At 37.0% G+C, this 14,001-nt stretch overlaps 2 protein-coding genes and 1 long non-coding RNA gene across 3 annotated transcripts in view; 2 read left to right on the top strand and 1 right to left on the bottom strand.

Annotated features, from left to right (window-relative positions):
- The window catches only part of STEAP2 (STEAP2 metalloreductase), a 21,184-nt gene extending 14,784 nt beyond the window's left edge, over positions 1-6,400 (top strand). Inside the window, exon 5 of the mRNA XM_049641415.1 lies at positions 740-6,400. Within this exon, the coding sequence (XP_049497372.1) occupies positions 740-1,027 (288 nt within the window). The 3' untranslated portion in view covers positions 1,028-6,400. The remainder of the gene's footprint in view (positions 1-739) is intronic.
- Positions 1-13,536, bottom strand: part of LOC125929891 (uncharacterized) — an 18,474-nt gene extending 4,938 nt beyond the window's left edge. Inside the window, exons 1-2 of the long non-coding RNA XR_007459991.1 lie at positions 13,452-13,536; positions 13,015-13,080 (exon numbers count right to left, since the gene is read on the bottom strand). This is a non-coding gene — a long non-coding RNA (uncharacterized LOC125929891). The remainder of the gene's footprint in view (positions 1-13,014; positions 13,081-13,451) is intronic.
- Positions 13,537-13,639: 103 nt separating this feature from the next.
- The window catches only part of CFAP69 (cilia and flagella associated protein 69), a 61,361-nt gene continuing 60,999 nt past the window's right edge, over positions 13,640-14,001 (top strand). The window contains exon 1 of the mRNA XM_049641413.1: positions 13,640-13,975. Coding sequence (XP_049497370.1) covers positions 13,856-13,975 — 120 coding nt within the window. The 5' untranslated portion in view covers positions 13,640-13,855. The remainder of the gene's footprint in view (positions 13,976-14,001) is intronic.

Below are 14,001 nucleotides of genomic sequence, written 5' to 3' on the forward strand. Positions count from 1 at the left end.
CTATTCATATTATATACTAATACTATAATATTTTTCATGTTCAATATTTACATGTTTACCTTCAACTAGTATATTTATGTAAGGCAGGGTGTGGGGGGGAGTGTATATGAATGAGAATGCCCTTCAGCATTCACACACACACATACATACATACTATTTTTTTAATACACACAACTGGTGGAAATGTGGATAACCTTCATAAAGAAGTTTGGCAGTTTTCATCAGTATCCTTAAGGAAAACCCAGATGTTTTCACCAGTAATCCCACTATTAGAAACAAGTTATAAGAAAATAAACCAAGATATAGAGAAGGGCTTATAGTTGAGGAAAGTTGGAAACAGAGTAAATGATCTGTTGGAAACAGAGTAAATGAGTAAACAAAAAAGGAATGGTCAAGTAAATTGTAACACATCCATTCAGTGGAATATTACATAACATTAGGGTCAAATTTTTCATATTTAATGACATGAGAAGAAAGTTCTTGATATAAAATAATCACAGTATCAAGCTATATGCAGTATGGTCTTATTTGTATAAGATGTGCAAATATATAAATAAATATATATGAAATATATGAAGATATTAAAATTCTTTAATTCAGGAGAGAACAAAGCGTAGCTCAATAATTTAAGATGAAATAGTTTTAGCACACTATAAACATGGGTGTAGCTGGATAGGTTAATTTATGAGTTTGAATAACTTCTTATACTTTGTTTCTTTTTCTTCCTCCTCTACCCAAGTCTACGCTTGGATACGTTGCTCTGCTCATAAGTACTTTCCATGTTTTAATTTATGGATGGAAACGGGCTTTTGAAGAAGAGTACTACAGGTTTTATACACCACCAAACTTTGTTCTTGCTCTTGTTTTGCCCTCAGTTGTAATTCTGGGTAAGATCATTTTACTCCTTCCATGCATAAGCCGAAAGCTAAAGAGAATTAAAAAAGGTTGGGAAAAGAGCCAATTTCTGGAAGAAGGTATTGGAGGAGCAGTTCCTCATCTCTCACCAGAGAGGGTTACAGTAATGTGATGATAAATGGTGCTCATTGATGCCATATAGAATTCTGCTCATGCCATTATTTTTATGACTTCCTTTATGTTCATTTGCAAGTGCATTGTCAAATTGACATGGGCTGAAATCCTTACAGTAAGATCTCAATCAAATTAGTGGCAGAACTTTCTTGAAATTAATTTTCACAGAGATCAATTTTGGCAATATGAATTTTTGTGGTCAACTTACATGTTTTGTTTTACACAACCATAACACTCTTGTTATTTTAATAAACTGTATTCCATAATCAGGCAAAAATATTTATGGCGAATAATATAGATGTAACCTAATGTTAAAAAAACTTTACAAACCAGCAGAATTTTAAGTGTTAATATAATTGAATGGATGCATTTTTTCCCCTGAAGCTTACTTAAGGTTTTGTCATCCAGCTTAAGAAATAGAAACACATAATCATACATTAACTTTAAGAAAGGACATGTGACATTAGCATCTAGGTAAGGGTGAATGGTAACATTCCTATATTTTTCTCATAAGATAGGGTTTGAAGAATGTAATTAATTGTATGAACCAGTGTGCTTTGTGAACAAACACAAATTAAAAAAACAAATTGAATCTGACGTATTTGAAATGCAAAGGAGACATGAAATACATACTGATAATATGTACCTTATGAAATATTTCATTCCTTTTTACAGAGCAGTTTCATTTGCATATTAATATGTTGATTTGGGAGAAGACCGTGATATTTGGCTTCCAAAACTGATTTTTTTACTATAGTACCAATCCAGGGAATCTTACAGTTGTTTCTAGTGACAGGGAGGGTATTAAGTTTATACACAAGGGGTTGTTTGTCAGCTGATCTATGTTGTTGTACATTAGCCAGTCCCCACTCTCTCTGGTATATGATTTTACTGATGTTCATTGAGGGATTATAATATGCCAGGCACTGTTCTAAGCACTTTACGCGTACTGTCCCATCTAATATTTACAACTCCATGACAGAGGTTGTTATATCCTCATTTTACGTAGGAGAAAACAGAAGGACAGAAAAGCAATTTGCCCAAGGTCACACAGTTAGTAAGAGCCAGAGCCAGCATTTACTATGTAGGCAGTCATATTTCCGAGGCTACGGTTTTAACCACTAGGCTAATGGCCCCTGCTCCATCCTTATGCATTCATTACCATCATGATGCCAATCTAGATGCTTCCTCTTTTGTCAGTAAAGGCACTGACATTCTTCACAGTGTGTTGTGGGTATCAAAAATATATGAAAATATTACAGTCATAAATTTATTATTGATTGTGGGATAATCTACAGTTCCTCACCTTGCAAGAGGCTCTTGCTTGGGACCTGACCCTGGAGACCTATGGCAGTCCATATGACCCTATGCAGTGAGGGACTCCAGCAGGGTAGGACCATAGCAGTTTTAATGAATGGCTAAGGACCTGCAGAATCTTAAAAGTCCCTGAAGAGTTGGTCATCCCTTTTTTCTCTCCCTGAGAAGTCCTCCTGCCTGTTCAACCATTCATGAGGGAGCAGTTTGGAAGCATGAAGGATATTAAGAAAAGTGGTTAATTATAAATCTACTCTAGAGACATATAATCATACAAATTATTCATAAAAATTTTCAGTGCTGACACTCCACATTAAAATTTCATTTAGTTCAAACTTTGATTAGAATGCCCTACATTTTTTTCATTTGTTCCTTCCTTATTAAAATAGAAAACTACAGATAAGATACAATTATATGCATTATGTAATTATATATCCTGAAATTATAACATTTCTAAACTTATACCCACTGAAGTACTACTGAATGCAACTGCCAAAATAAAAGGAGTTCTATTTAGTGGAGGCTACCTTTCCCATCATTGGCTCTTTCCCTCCTACTGCACCCTGTCAATTTGGTAAATCACTCATGATTCTCTGGTGTTCTCTTCTTGGTGAATTTTAGTATCTTGTACTTCTTAATTGAGCTCCCCCTTTTTAAAATTTTAATTCTATTTTTTCCCTCTTGATAATCACTTCCTTGCTAGTTTTTAGTAGGAACTACCTTGGGTGATAACTTTTAAAGGGAAACACCCATACACTGTTGTAGCACACTAGTGAAATTAATAGCATATTTTCAATTTGTTCCTCAAGTTACCCTCTGTCAAGACCAGTGCTTTCACCATTTAATGTGAAAATACAATGAGACATTTTTAAAAGCTATATGACTATTGAATTATATTGTTGCATGTGTATATTAAGTAGCCAATAATATAACACTATTACAGATAAATGGGGCCTTTGAAAATGTGAAAAAACAAACTTTATAAAAATGTATATAGTATATAACTTTTGTTTCAAATGATAAATTCTTCTTTTTCAGTACTACAAAGATGAAATAATTTTGAAGTTTTAGAATAAATGTAATATATGCATTCTAATTCTAATTCTAAATGTTTAAAAACCTTTCTAATACTGCAAAAATATTGACTTTTAATTTATTTATTTAATTGACTCTTAATTGCTTTATTTTACCATTTTCTACCTGATTTTTTTTTCTTAATCATTATTTCTCATAATCACTTTTTTTTTTTAATCATTACTCTGGCCTCAGAAGTAGAACTGAATTCTGCTCTTGCTAGATGTGAGAAAGTGTTAGGAACTTGAAAGTAGTAGGGGTTTGTATTTTGAGAAGTGCCCCTGAGAAAATTATAAGAATGTAGAAAATATACCCAGTCTTAATCCTATGCAAAAAAACTAAGTAAGTTTTTTCTTAACAGGGAAGTAATCACGAGCTGAATCATGCTACTTAGCTTTTGTGTGCAGATTTCATATGTCTCCTCTATGAAGAATATTTAAAATCATGTTTAAATAAGAATATATTCATGCTAACATATATTTTTCAAAGCACATATGGAAATTTAGCCCAGATTATCTACATATAGAGATTTTTATTTAAATTTTAAAATATTTTAAGGTATGAAGAAATTATATTTATAGGTATTTATGAGATAATTATTTTCTGCTACATACAGTATTGGCTAGTGAACTCCGTTTTAATCTGATTAATTTCTTGTAAATTAGCATAATCTTGACTTGATTAAGGAATTTTACTTTCAACATTAATTTGATAATAGCAATTTAAGATATATTCATACTTTCAAATTATGAAAATTACTTGTGTAAAAGGGCTTCAAGAATATCATATCTGATTTTTGTATTGTTTATCTCTTACATAATATGATAAAATTTTAATTCTTTTTAATTGCCTTTTGCCATTAAACTATTTCATAATAAATTCTGTACAAAGAGTTTTTCCCCCAAATAGAGGTTTATTTGTGAAATGTAAAGGTTTCTTATGTGATATTTTAAATAAAGTACCATAAATGTAACTCATAAGTATTTCTTTAGGAATATTATAAACACTGAACCTGTGTCAGCCTAGAGAATCTCTGTTTTGAAATAAGTATTCAAATAGCCTAAAATGTGGTGTTGAAATTATTTTGTGAATTTTTGCCTAAAGCATTGCTACATGTGCTCATGCCTTGATCCGGTGTTAACATTTCTATTTGTGATGTGTCATCATGAAAATGAGATGCTCTACCCTTAATTGTTTATAAGTGAGTAAAAAAATATTCTGGTGGATATTCAGTATATGTAATTGCTCTAAATGAACATGTACTGATTTTAGTGGAAACACAGTCTGTTCTTACCTTTGAACAGTGGATTTTATAGGAATGAATGGATTCTTTAATTTTTTTAATGCAAGAAAATTATAAAGTGCTAATAATCACAGATTCTGTCCATATGATACCAAAAACAGTATTTTGGTTAGTTCAGCCTAACACACAAACATACCGAGATTTTTTTAACTTTCCAAATCACTGGCTTTCTATCATGCAGTCATGCACAATTAGAGCAGACTATACATATAGGACTCTCCCCATGGCTGGACAGGCTAAATTAAATCACTAAGACAGGTGCTTTTTTATGACTTCAAATTGTCAACTTCAATCTTAATTCTCTTAAGATTTTCCTTGAAGGTCTTTCATAGCTTTGCAGACATTCAGCCTACACAGGGCCTGGAAGTTGTCTCCCAATGTCTGGTTACCCTACTTCTTTAAAAGCTGCTGTCCATCACATTACTCAACTGCCCTGGCAGTTGGGTGTAACAATGAGACTGAGAGCTGGTCAGTGAGATGTAGGGGCACTGTGGTTGACTTCCTGGAAGTCTCTTCAAAGAAAAGCAGCACGTGTTCTTTATCTTATTCCTCCATCTTGCTGCCGTAATTGTGGATACAATAGGAGACCTGGCAAAAGTCTAAGAGGACCAAGGCCACACCCTAAGGAAAGCCTATTAGAAACTAAAAAGATCTTGACAACTTCTACTTCACTATTTGACTCCCTCTGCCTGTATTTAACTCACTGTGCATTTGGGTTTCTTTATATGAAGTCAGACTAATCCATTCTGGTGTTCTGTTCTTTGTCATGATTCTATTTAACACTGAATGAACTAGACTGCAATAATTCTTATCTTTAAAAGTTTTTCAAGGATAATGTGCAATTCAAATTGGAATTGATTTTCCATTGTTAATTAATGATACTCATTTTCTTGCCTTTGATCTTTCATTTGATATTTTGTATCTGCTTGGAAAATACTGTTTTCTTTATAACTGTGTAATAGCTATTTGCTAAAACTCTGTAATAGCCAAAATATCACTATCAAATTACATGCCATTTTTTATATCATTCTCATAGATCTGCCTTATGAGCATCTAAATAAAAAGTATTATTTAATGTGTTTTAACCTCTTTTTTAAAGTGTTACATACAAATGAATTTTTCTTTCTTACTGAATAATACTTCCCGTATTTGATGAAGGCCGTCTGTTTCTTTCTAGAAGCATCTGGAAAGCAATACATGAAATGGTTTTGGGCTTTTGGAGGTTTTGTTTGTTTGTTTTTGCCAAAGTAGTCATTTAGGAAGATATCTATCTAATGAGGTGGTATTTTAAAAATTATTTCAGGGCACCTGGGTGATCAGTCAGAAAAGCGTGTGACTCTTGATCTCGGGGTTGTGGGTTCAAGCCCCACGTGGAATGTAGAGGTTACTTAAACTTAAAAAAAAAATTATTTCAGGGGCGCCTGGGTGGCTCAGTAGGTTGAGTGTCCATCCAACTTCGGCTCAGGCCATGATCTTGCAGTCCGTGAGTTCGAGCCCCACATCAGGCTCTGTGCTGACAGCTCGGAGCCTGGAGCCTGCTTCAGATTCTGTGTTTCCCTCTCTCTCTGCCCCTCCCCTGCTCATGCTGTGTCTCTCTCTGTCTCAAAAATAAATAAAAACATTAAAAAAATTTAAAAAATATTATTTCATTTCACTAGTGTTAAGTATCTTTAAACCAGGACTCAACATAATAGTTGAGCTGTATTCTGTAAGCAGAAACTGTATTTTATTCACTGCTGTATTCCCAGTGTCTAATGCAGTATGGTCCTGAAGATACTAATGAGATAATGAATGCTGACTCATCTTTAGAGAAAATTATGTTATTTATCACCCCACATGCATGCAGCTGTGCCTGCATCCTCCTGCCCACACCCCTCCCCATCACTGTCTCTACCTCCTGCCTTGCTTCCTGGCTGCCACCATCGCCACACTGCTGTACTGAGGAGAAACCAACCTTGGTGCCTGTGCGCAGGATCTGTGGAAGCTCTGGCTTCCCTGACAGCTGCCAGGGAATGCATGGGCGTTAATGTCCTGAGAGTAGGGTTGCCAGGCAAAATACAAGACACGCAGTTAAATTTGAAATGCAGACAAACAATAATTTTTTATTTAATTCTATTACAATTGCACGGGACTTTTTTGTTGCTAAATCTGGCAACTCTCCCTGAGGAGTGATCTTTGACCAAAGAGATGCAGCACAAGAGGGAGCTGGTAGATAAATTCTCCCTTCCTTTCCCGCAGATAAGCTAGCTATTCCATAGTATAATAATGCTTAAGGCCTCCATGAAAACATCATAAAAGACTGAGCAATTGGCTGCATTTGTTCCAAAGCTATGGCCAGCTCAAGTAACACCTATATTTGCCTGCCTCAACTTCTATCTTTTCCTCACCTGCTTTCCAGAGACAGTGCCCACTAATAAAGTGGCAGCAAGTAAATGTTTGTTTGTTTGTTTGTTTGTTTGTTTAAGGCAGGCTCTAGGGAACCTAGGCTGGCAAATTAACTTTGGTAGAGGATTCTTCAAATGGAAAATGCGACATGACATAAATGATGTTGACAAAGTCATGCACAGGGCCCCCCGCAGGCTCAAAATCCAGATCACTTGAAAGCTCTGAGAGTGGATGCATCTCCCAGGGACAGATTCATGTAGATCAAATGTATAGTGATTGTTAAATCAGAATAGTCATTTGTCATTTCTGTGAGAAATAATCAATGTCCTATAGGTAAGAATACCAGTATTGCCTTAACTAAGCATATTCTATCCTTTAATTTGTTCTTAGAAGAATTCAAATTATAGCCCAAAGTATGTTGGGATCTGTTATGGGATGAATTAAATCCCCCTAAAATTCATATTAATTCATAGGACTTTTAAAGAGGTATTTAAGGTAAAATGAGGTCATATGGGTGGGCCCTAATCCAAGGATAACTGGTGTCCTTAAAAGAAGAGGAGATAAAGGGGCACCTGGGTGGCTCAGTTGGTTAAGCCTCTGACTCTTGATTTCTGCTCAGGTCATGCATGAGCTCATGGTTCCTAAGAACAAGCCCCGCATTGGGCTCTGTGCTGACAGTGCAGAGCCTGCCTGGGATTCTCTCTCCCCGTCTCTGGCCCTCCCCCACTCACTCTCTCTCTCTCTCCCGTTCTCTCTCTCTCTCTCTCTCTCAAAATAAATAAACAAACATTAAAAATAAAAAGGAGATAAAGACACTGATGGAAGACCATGTGATGACAAAGGGACAAAATGTCCACCTACAAGCCAAGGAGAGAGGCCTCAAGAATGAAACCAATTTTGGACACCTTATGGACTTCTAGCCTCCAGACTGTGAGAAAATAAAATTTCTGTTGTATAAGCCACCCAGTCTGTGGTATTTATTTTGGCAGCCCTAGCAAATTAATACAGAGTCCATGGAATTGGAGCAAGTCAAGTCAGTTATAAACCTTGAATAATTAATGTCATTGGAATACACTTGTCTGATTAATCCTGCTCCACAATAAAGACAGTTCTATCCTGGGTTTACTACACTGTAACCCCCACCATGTGAACACAATAGTTCTTTTTAGTTCTAAAAGCTGGAGAACATTTTCATTTCATGGAATATTCCTAAGTCACAGGACTGAAGCTTTGGTTAGGTACAAATCACTCCATAAATTCATTTCATTTACATATTACCATTTAGCTTCTCCATTAAACATGAATAGCTCTTCTATCTTCCTATTTAAAAGTCACTTGCAATTTGGATTATTAGTACATTTTTTATTAGAATAGTTGACTTCAGAGGTGGCTGATCTTTTACTTTTGTTCTGTCCCATGTATTTATTACTCCCAAACTTGCACTAATGATTCTGTCAGAAAGAGGTAATTATTTTTGTTTCTCTTTTAAGCTTTGTTTCTGTCACAAACTGAAAGATTTTTTAAAACACTGAAGTAGATAAAATGCCAGCTTTATATGTTTTCTTTCTGTTACATAATTCCCCTAAAGCTAACCTACAAAGACTATACTCTAATTACATTTCTTATGTGCTATAAAAATTCTATTTAAAATTAATTACTCTGACTCACAAAAGAATAACATTTGTTTGAACATTTGGAACATCTGGCATTATTTAGAAACTACCGAATTCATATGTAATCTAAAATACTTACTAGAAACATTCTTAAGTTGTGCTAATGAATAATTACAATTTTACTAAATATTGCTTAATTAGGCAGTGTGCAAACAAGTATCAGGAAAAAATATCAGAAGAACAATGTTATTTCTTAATACTACATTTATTAATGTTCAAAATATCCTTAGTTTCAGTGGGAATGCAAACTGGTATGGCCACTCTGGAAAACAGTATGGAGGTTCCTCAAAAAGTTGAACATAGAACTACCCTATGACCCAGCAATTGCACTACCAGGTATTTACCCAAAATATACAAAAATACTGATTCAAAGGGGCACATGCACCCCAATGTTTATAGCAGCATTATCGACAATAGCCAAATTATGGAAAGAGCCCAAATGTCCATTGATTGATGAATGGATAAAGAAGTGGTGTGTGTGCATGTGTGTGTGTGTGTGTGTGTGTGTATGTGTGTGTGTGCACACATACACAATGGAACATTACCCAGCCATCAAAAAGAATGAAATTTGCCATTTGTAACAACATGGATGAAGCTTGGTGTATTACACTAAACAAAGTAAGGCAGAGAAAGACAAATACCCTGATTTCACTCATGTGTGGAATTTAAGAAACTAAACAGATGAACATAGGGGAAAGAAAACTAGAGGGAGGCAAACCATAAGACAGACTCTTAATGACAGAGAACAAACTTTCTGATGGAGAAAGGTGGGTGGGGGGTGGGCTAAATGGGTGATGGGCATTAAGGAGGGCAGCTGTGTGAGCACTGGGTGTTATATGTAAGTGATGAATCATTAAATTCTATTTCTAAAATCAGTATTATGCTATAGGTTAACCAGAATTTAAATAAAAACTTGAAACATTAAAAAAAATCTGAACTAGAACCAAAAAATAAATAAATAAAAAATATACTTAGCTTTATTTTAAAAGTAAAAAATGTACATAGGACAACATATTATTAAAATGTCAAGTTAATCTTCAATCTATAGCTGCTTTTAAGGAATTGCAATTTGTAACTAAACAGATGTTTAATTCTGCAAAATTGTTATCAGACTGAAACATTTCTATTCTCCATAATTTATTTCTCATACATTTCTCTACTATTAATTTATCTTTTTGCTGAAATAATTTACCATTTCAATAGTTAGTCATTTTACCCTTAGATCCTTCTGTGTTGTGGTGTCAGGAAACTGTCCTGTGCTCTTAACTTAGAGTCTTCAAACAATACATTTTAAAAGGTTCAGTGAATGATTAAACTTAAATCCATTACCGGGGCCCTGGGTGGCTCAGTCAGTTGAGCATCCGACTTTGGTTCAGGTCATGAGCTCATAGCTCATGAGTTTGAGCCCCGCACTGGGCTCTGTGCTGACAGCTCAGAGCCTGGAGCCTGCTTCGGATTTTGTCTCCTTCTCTCTCTGCCCCTCCCCCACTTGTGCTCAGTCTCTCTCTCTCTCAAAAATAAATAAAATATCAGAAAAAATTAAATTCATTACCTAATATAAACAATTAAAGCTTTTTAAAAGCTTAAACTTGGTGCACTTAACAAAAAGAAAAACAAATATTATCACCAGTAAGAAAACAAAGGAAATGGAAAATACACAGATGGATACTCAGTGAAAGCCAATTTTATGGAGATCGTTAAAACTACTCCCAAACAACATTAATGAAAATATACACGCATCACGCTAGACCAGTGCTTCTCAATTTCAATATGCACACTAATCACCTGGCAGTCTGGTTAAAATGGAGATTCTGATTCAGGAGGTCCATCCTGGGTAGAACTTCTGTATTCCTAACAAGCCCCTAACTACCTAACAATGCCTATGTAGGTAGTTCAAGGACCCATTTCGAGCAGCAAGGACTTATAATTTACCTTACTCTGGGTAACTTATGAAATGCCTTAATTTGGCTTCAGTTAAAATTTAAAAACCAATTTATAATCGTTGAAATCTTTAATGTACATTTGTTGAATACCATTAGCCTGACCAAGAGCATAACATCACTTAGGAACTTGTTACACATGCAAACCCTTGGACCTCCCCTAGGCTTAACTGAAGCTGACTCAGGAGGTGTGGTTCAGACAGTCGGTTTTAATTAGTTTTCCAAATTATTCTGATGCATGTTAAGCTTTCAGAAACACTATTCTAGATACTATGCTGAGGGGTTGGGGTGCAAATCTGGGGAAATGACTTTCCTTGCTTTCAAAGTCTCTAGAGGAAGGGGTTGGGCACCTGAGTCAATAAACACCATTAAGTATGTGGTAAGAACAAAACCATAATGATAAAGTGGCATCCAACAGAGGATGTAAAGAAGGTTCCCACAAAAAGTCACATGAGCTGGGTTTCACAGGGAGCTAGATATTTGAAGACAGTCCCATGTACAACAATATGCAAAGGTAATGCAGGAAGAAGCTTGGAACCTTCCTGAAACAACAAATAATTCACTCAAGATGGCTTGCATGTGGGGTGTTAGGATTTCCATCCTGGTTGCCTCTCATTTGTCAAATAATAAAAACAAATACCATTAGGGGCACCTGGGTGGCTCAGTGGGTTAAGTGTCTGACTTCAACTCAGGTCATGATCTTGTGGTTTGTGGGATTGAGCCCTGTGACAGGCTCTGTACTGACAGCTTAGAGCCTGGAGCCTGCTTCAGATTCTGTGTCTTCCTCTCTGCCCTTCCACCACTCACACTGTCCCTCGCTCTCAAAAATAAAATAAAACATTAAAAAGATTAAAAACAAACAAAAACAAATACCATTAGAGCTAAAAAAAAAAAAATTACAAAGTTGAATCTATTAATTTCCTAGGTAAGGGAACCCCTTCCTATGAAGAATTTCACTGACTTCACTGAGCAGGAAAAGAGTTTTTAAGTGCTAGAAAGGGAGCGTTCACAGGAGTCATGCTAATTAAGCATTGGGAACTGGTACTGTGGATATAGGACAGAATGAATATATAGATTTGTAAACAATTAAAGTAAAATAAAAATCTTTTTGTTCATTTGTTAGGAAAGTGTCTGCAATTAAGTCCAGTGAGGAGAGTGTGACTTTCCAGTCACTGAGGTTTATGGATTCTCATCAGATTCACCTTTTGTGCTGAAACACTATAGTCAGTTGATAACTCCCAGATAAACTTTGCTTTAAGTGGAAAATTTTTTTTGACAGTCCCTCCTCTTCATCTTTACTCATCCGGAGATGCTAGGCTCAATACACAAAAAAAGATTAAACAAATCATCCGACTGTCAGCTCTCCACTACTATCTTGGTTTTGGGTGCCATTCTCACAGGATCCCCTTGTGTTTACTCAAGTGATTTCAGTCTCCTTTTGATATAGTTTACTTGGAATGTGCAACAGCAATTTAGCTCATGTTAATACACTTGACACAACCTTTATACTCTCCTGGAGTAATAGCAATCTTACACCTATTGGACCCACCTCTAGGTGTTAAGGCCTTCAAGGAGCTCTAAAAACGCCAATGAGTAAAGATAAAAGGAAAACAAAAAGAGAGCTGAAGTCCAGGCAAGGGAGTTTCAAGAAGGGGAGAAATACTAGAGATACGTACAAGATGAGGACAAGAAAGGGTCCACAGACTTTGGCCACATGTAGTGGTGACCCCAGGGCACTTTCAGGGGATAAAGGATGAGGAAAGTGGAAGAATGAATATAAGTGAGGAAATGGAGACTAGAAACACTCAGTTCTCTTTCAAAACAGCTTGGTTTCTTTGGCTATGATTTACATCAAGTGCTGGCATGCCCAATCTAGTTTTTCCATTTCTTTTTATTTGTGTCATCAGAAATGTCATTCAGTGTCTGAACTGGTTAAAGAAACTTAGAAATGACTGATCGACCACCTCATTCTACAAATGAAGAGAGAAATGCTGAGAGGTGAAGTGAAATTTATTTTCATGCAGTTTGTTATCCGTAATTTTTAAGGCCATAAACTTTATAGATAATATAAAAACACATATGAATCTTGAAGAGTTTCTTCAGGCTAAAAAAAGATGAAAAGGTTTAAAGGACTTTAAGATATTTTCATAGCTATGGCCTTTGGGGTGATTAAGTTATACTGATGATTATCATAAGCAGCTTTCCATTAAAGTCGTGACCCTCCTTGTGTCTCCACTCAGGATACAATGGATAGATAACAGTAATAATAAAGATAATGATAATATTGACCATTTACCTGGGTACTTAAGTGCAAAACGCCAATCTGCAAACTACCATCTCATTCTGTCTTCTCACAGCAATCCTATTGAGGAGAAATGTTAAAAATTTATGAGAAAAGGGGGAACGTGGGGCTTCCAGGGGTTAACTTGCTCTAGATTCCATGATTTGACTCAAAACCTCTAACACTGTGTACTATGCCTTGTTATTTAACTATCTGGTAGAGCCACGAAAGCACAGAAGAGGGAAAAGGCAGGGATTGTAGGTGACACGGGTCACTCCTCTGAGGTGAGATAAACTGCTCCACCTCTAAAACTACCTATCCATCATCCATCACTCTTACAACCCACATCCACCCCTCATCTCTCCACCCACTCTTGCTTTACTTTAAGGCCCGGCGCAAACTAGCAAGACTGAGAACACATGACGCCAAGCTAACACGCCACTGCCACGTACTGGGGTCGTCTACTCCCGCCTCCCTCCCGCCAGCGACCAAACTGAGCTACTCGCAACTTGGAGGTGCCTTTAGGGTTTGGGGTAGTTTGGCTCCCCAGGCTTCCGTAGGAGCCGACGATTCTGCCGCCCCTGACCCCGCCCCTGGCAACGCTGTGGCTTGTTAACAACCCGCCAGACCGCTGGAGCCGAAGTCCGCCGGTGGGCTGCGGTGGCTTGATAATAAGGGTGGCGTCGTGGTGGCCGAGGCCACTGCCGGACTCCCGAGGCTTTTCGCGACCCTAGCGGCTCTCCGGCGGCTTTCTCTTCTTGGTGGGGGGGACTTTGTGGATCTTGAGGCTAAGGGAACTGTGTAGGACTGGAGGACCACCCCCGCCCCCCACCCCTCCCTCCCTCCCACTTCAGCCATGTCGGTAGCTGAGGCCGCGGGGACCTCCGAGGTCCCGGAACCGGGCCGCAGGAACAGGTCCGGCAGCCCTCGCCAAATCCCGGTGGTCGGGGTGGTGACGGAGGACGAGGACGCACAGGTATGGTCGGGTGTCTGTGCTTTGGG

Source organism: Panthera uncia, chromosome A2, assembly GCF_023721935.1.
Source record: "Panthera uncia isolate 11264 chromosome A2, Puncia_PCG_1.0, whole genome shotgun sequence".
In the NCBI taxonomy this organism is placed as follows: domain Eukaryota; kingdom Metazoa; phylum Chordata; class Mammalia; order Carnivora; family Felidae; genus Panthera; species Panthera uncia.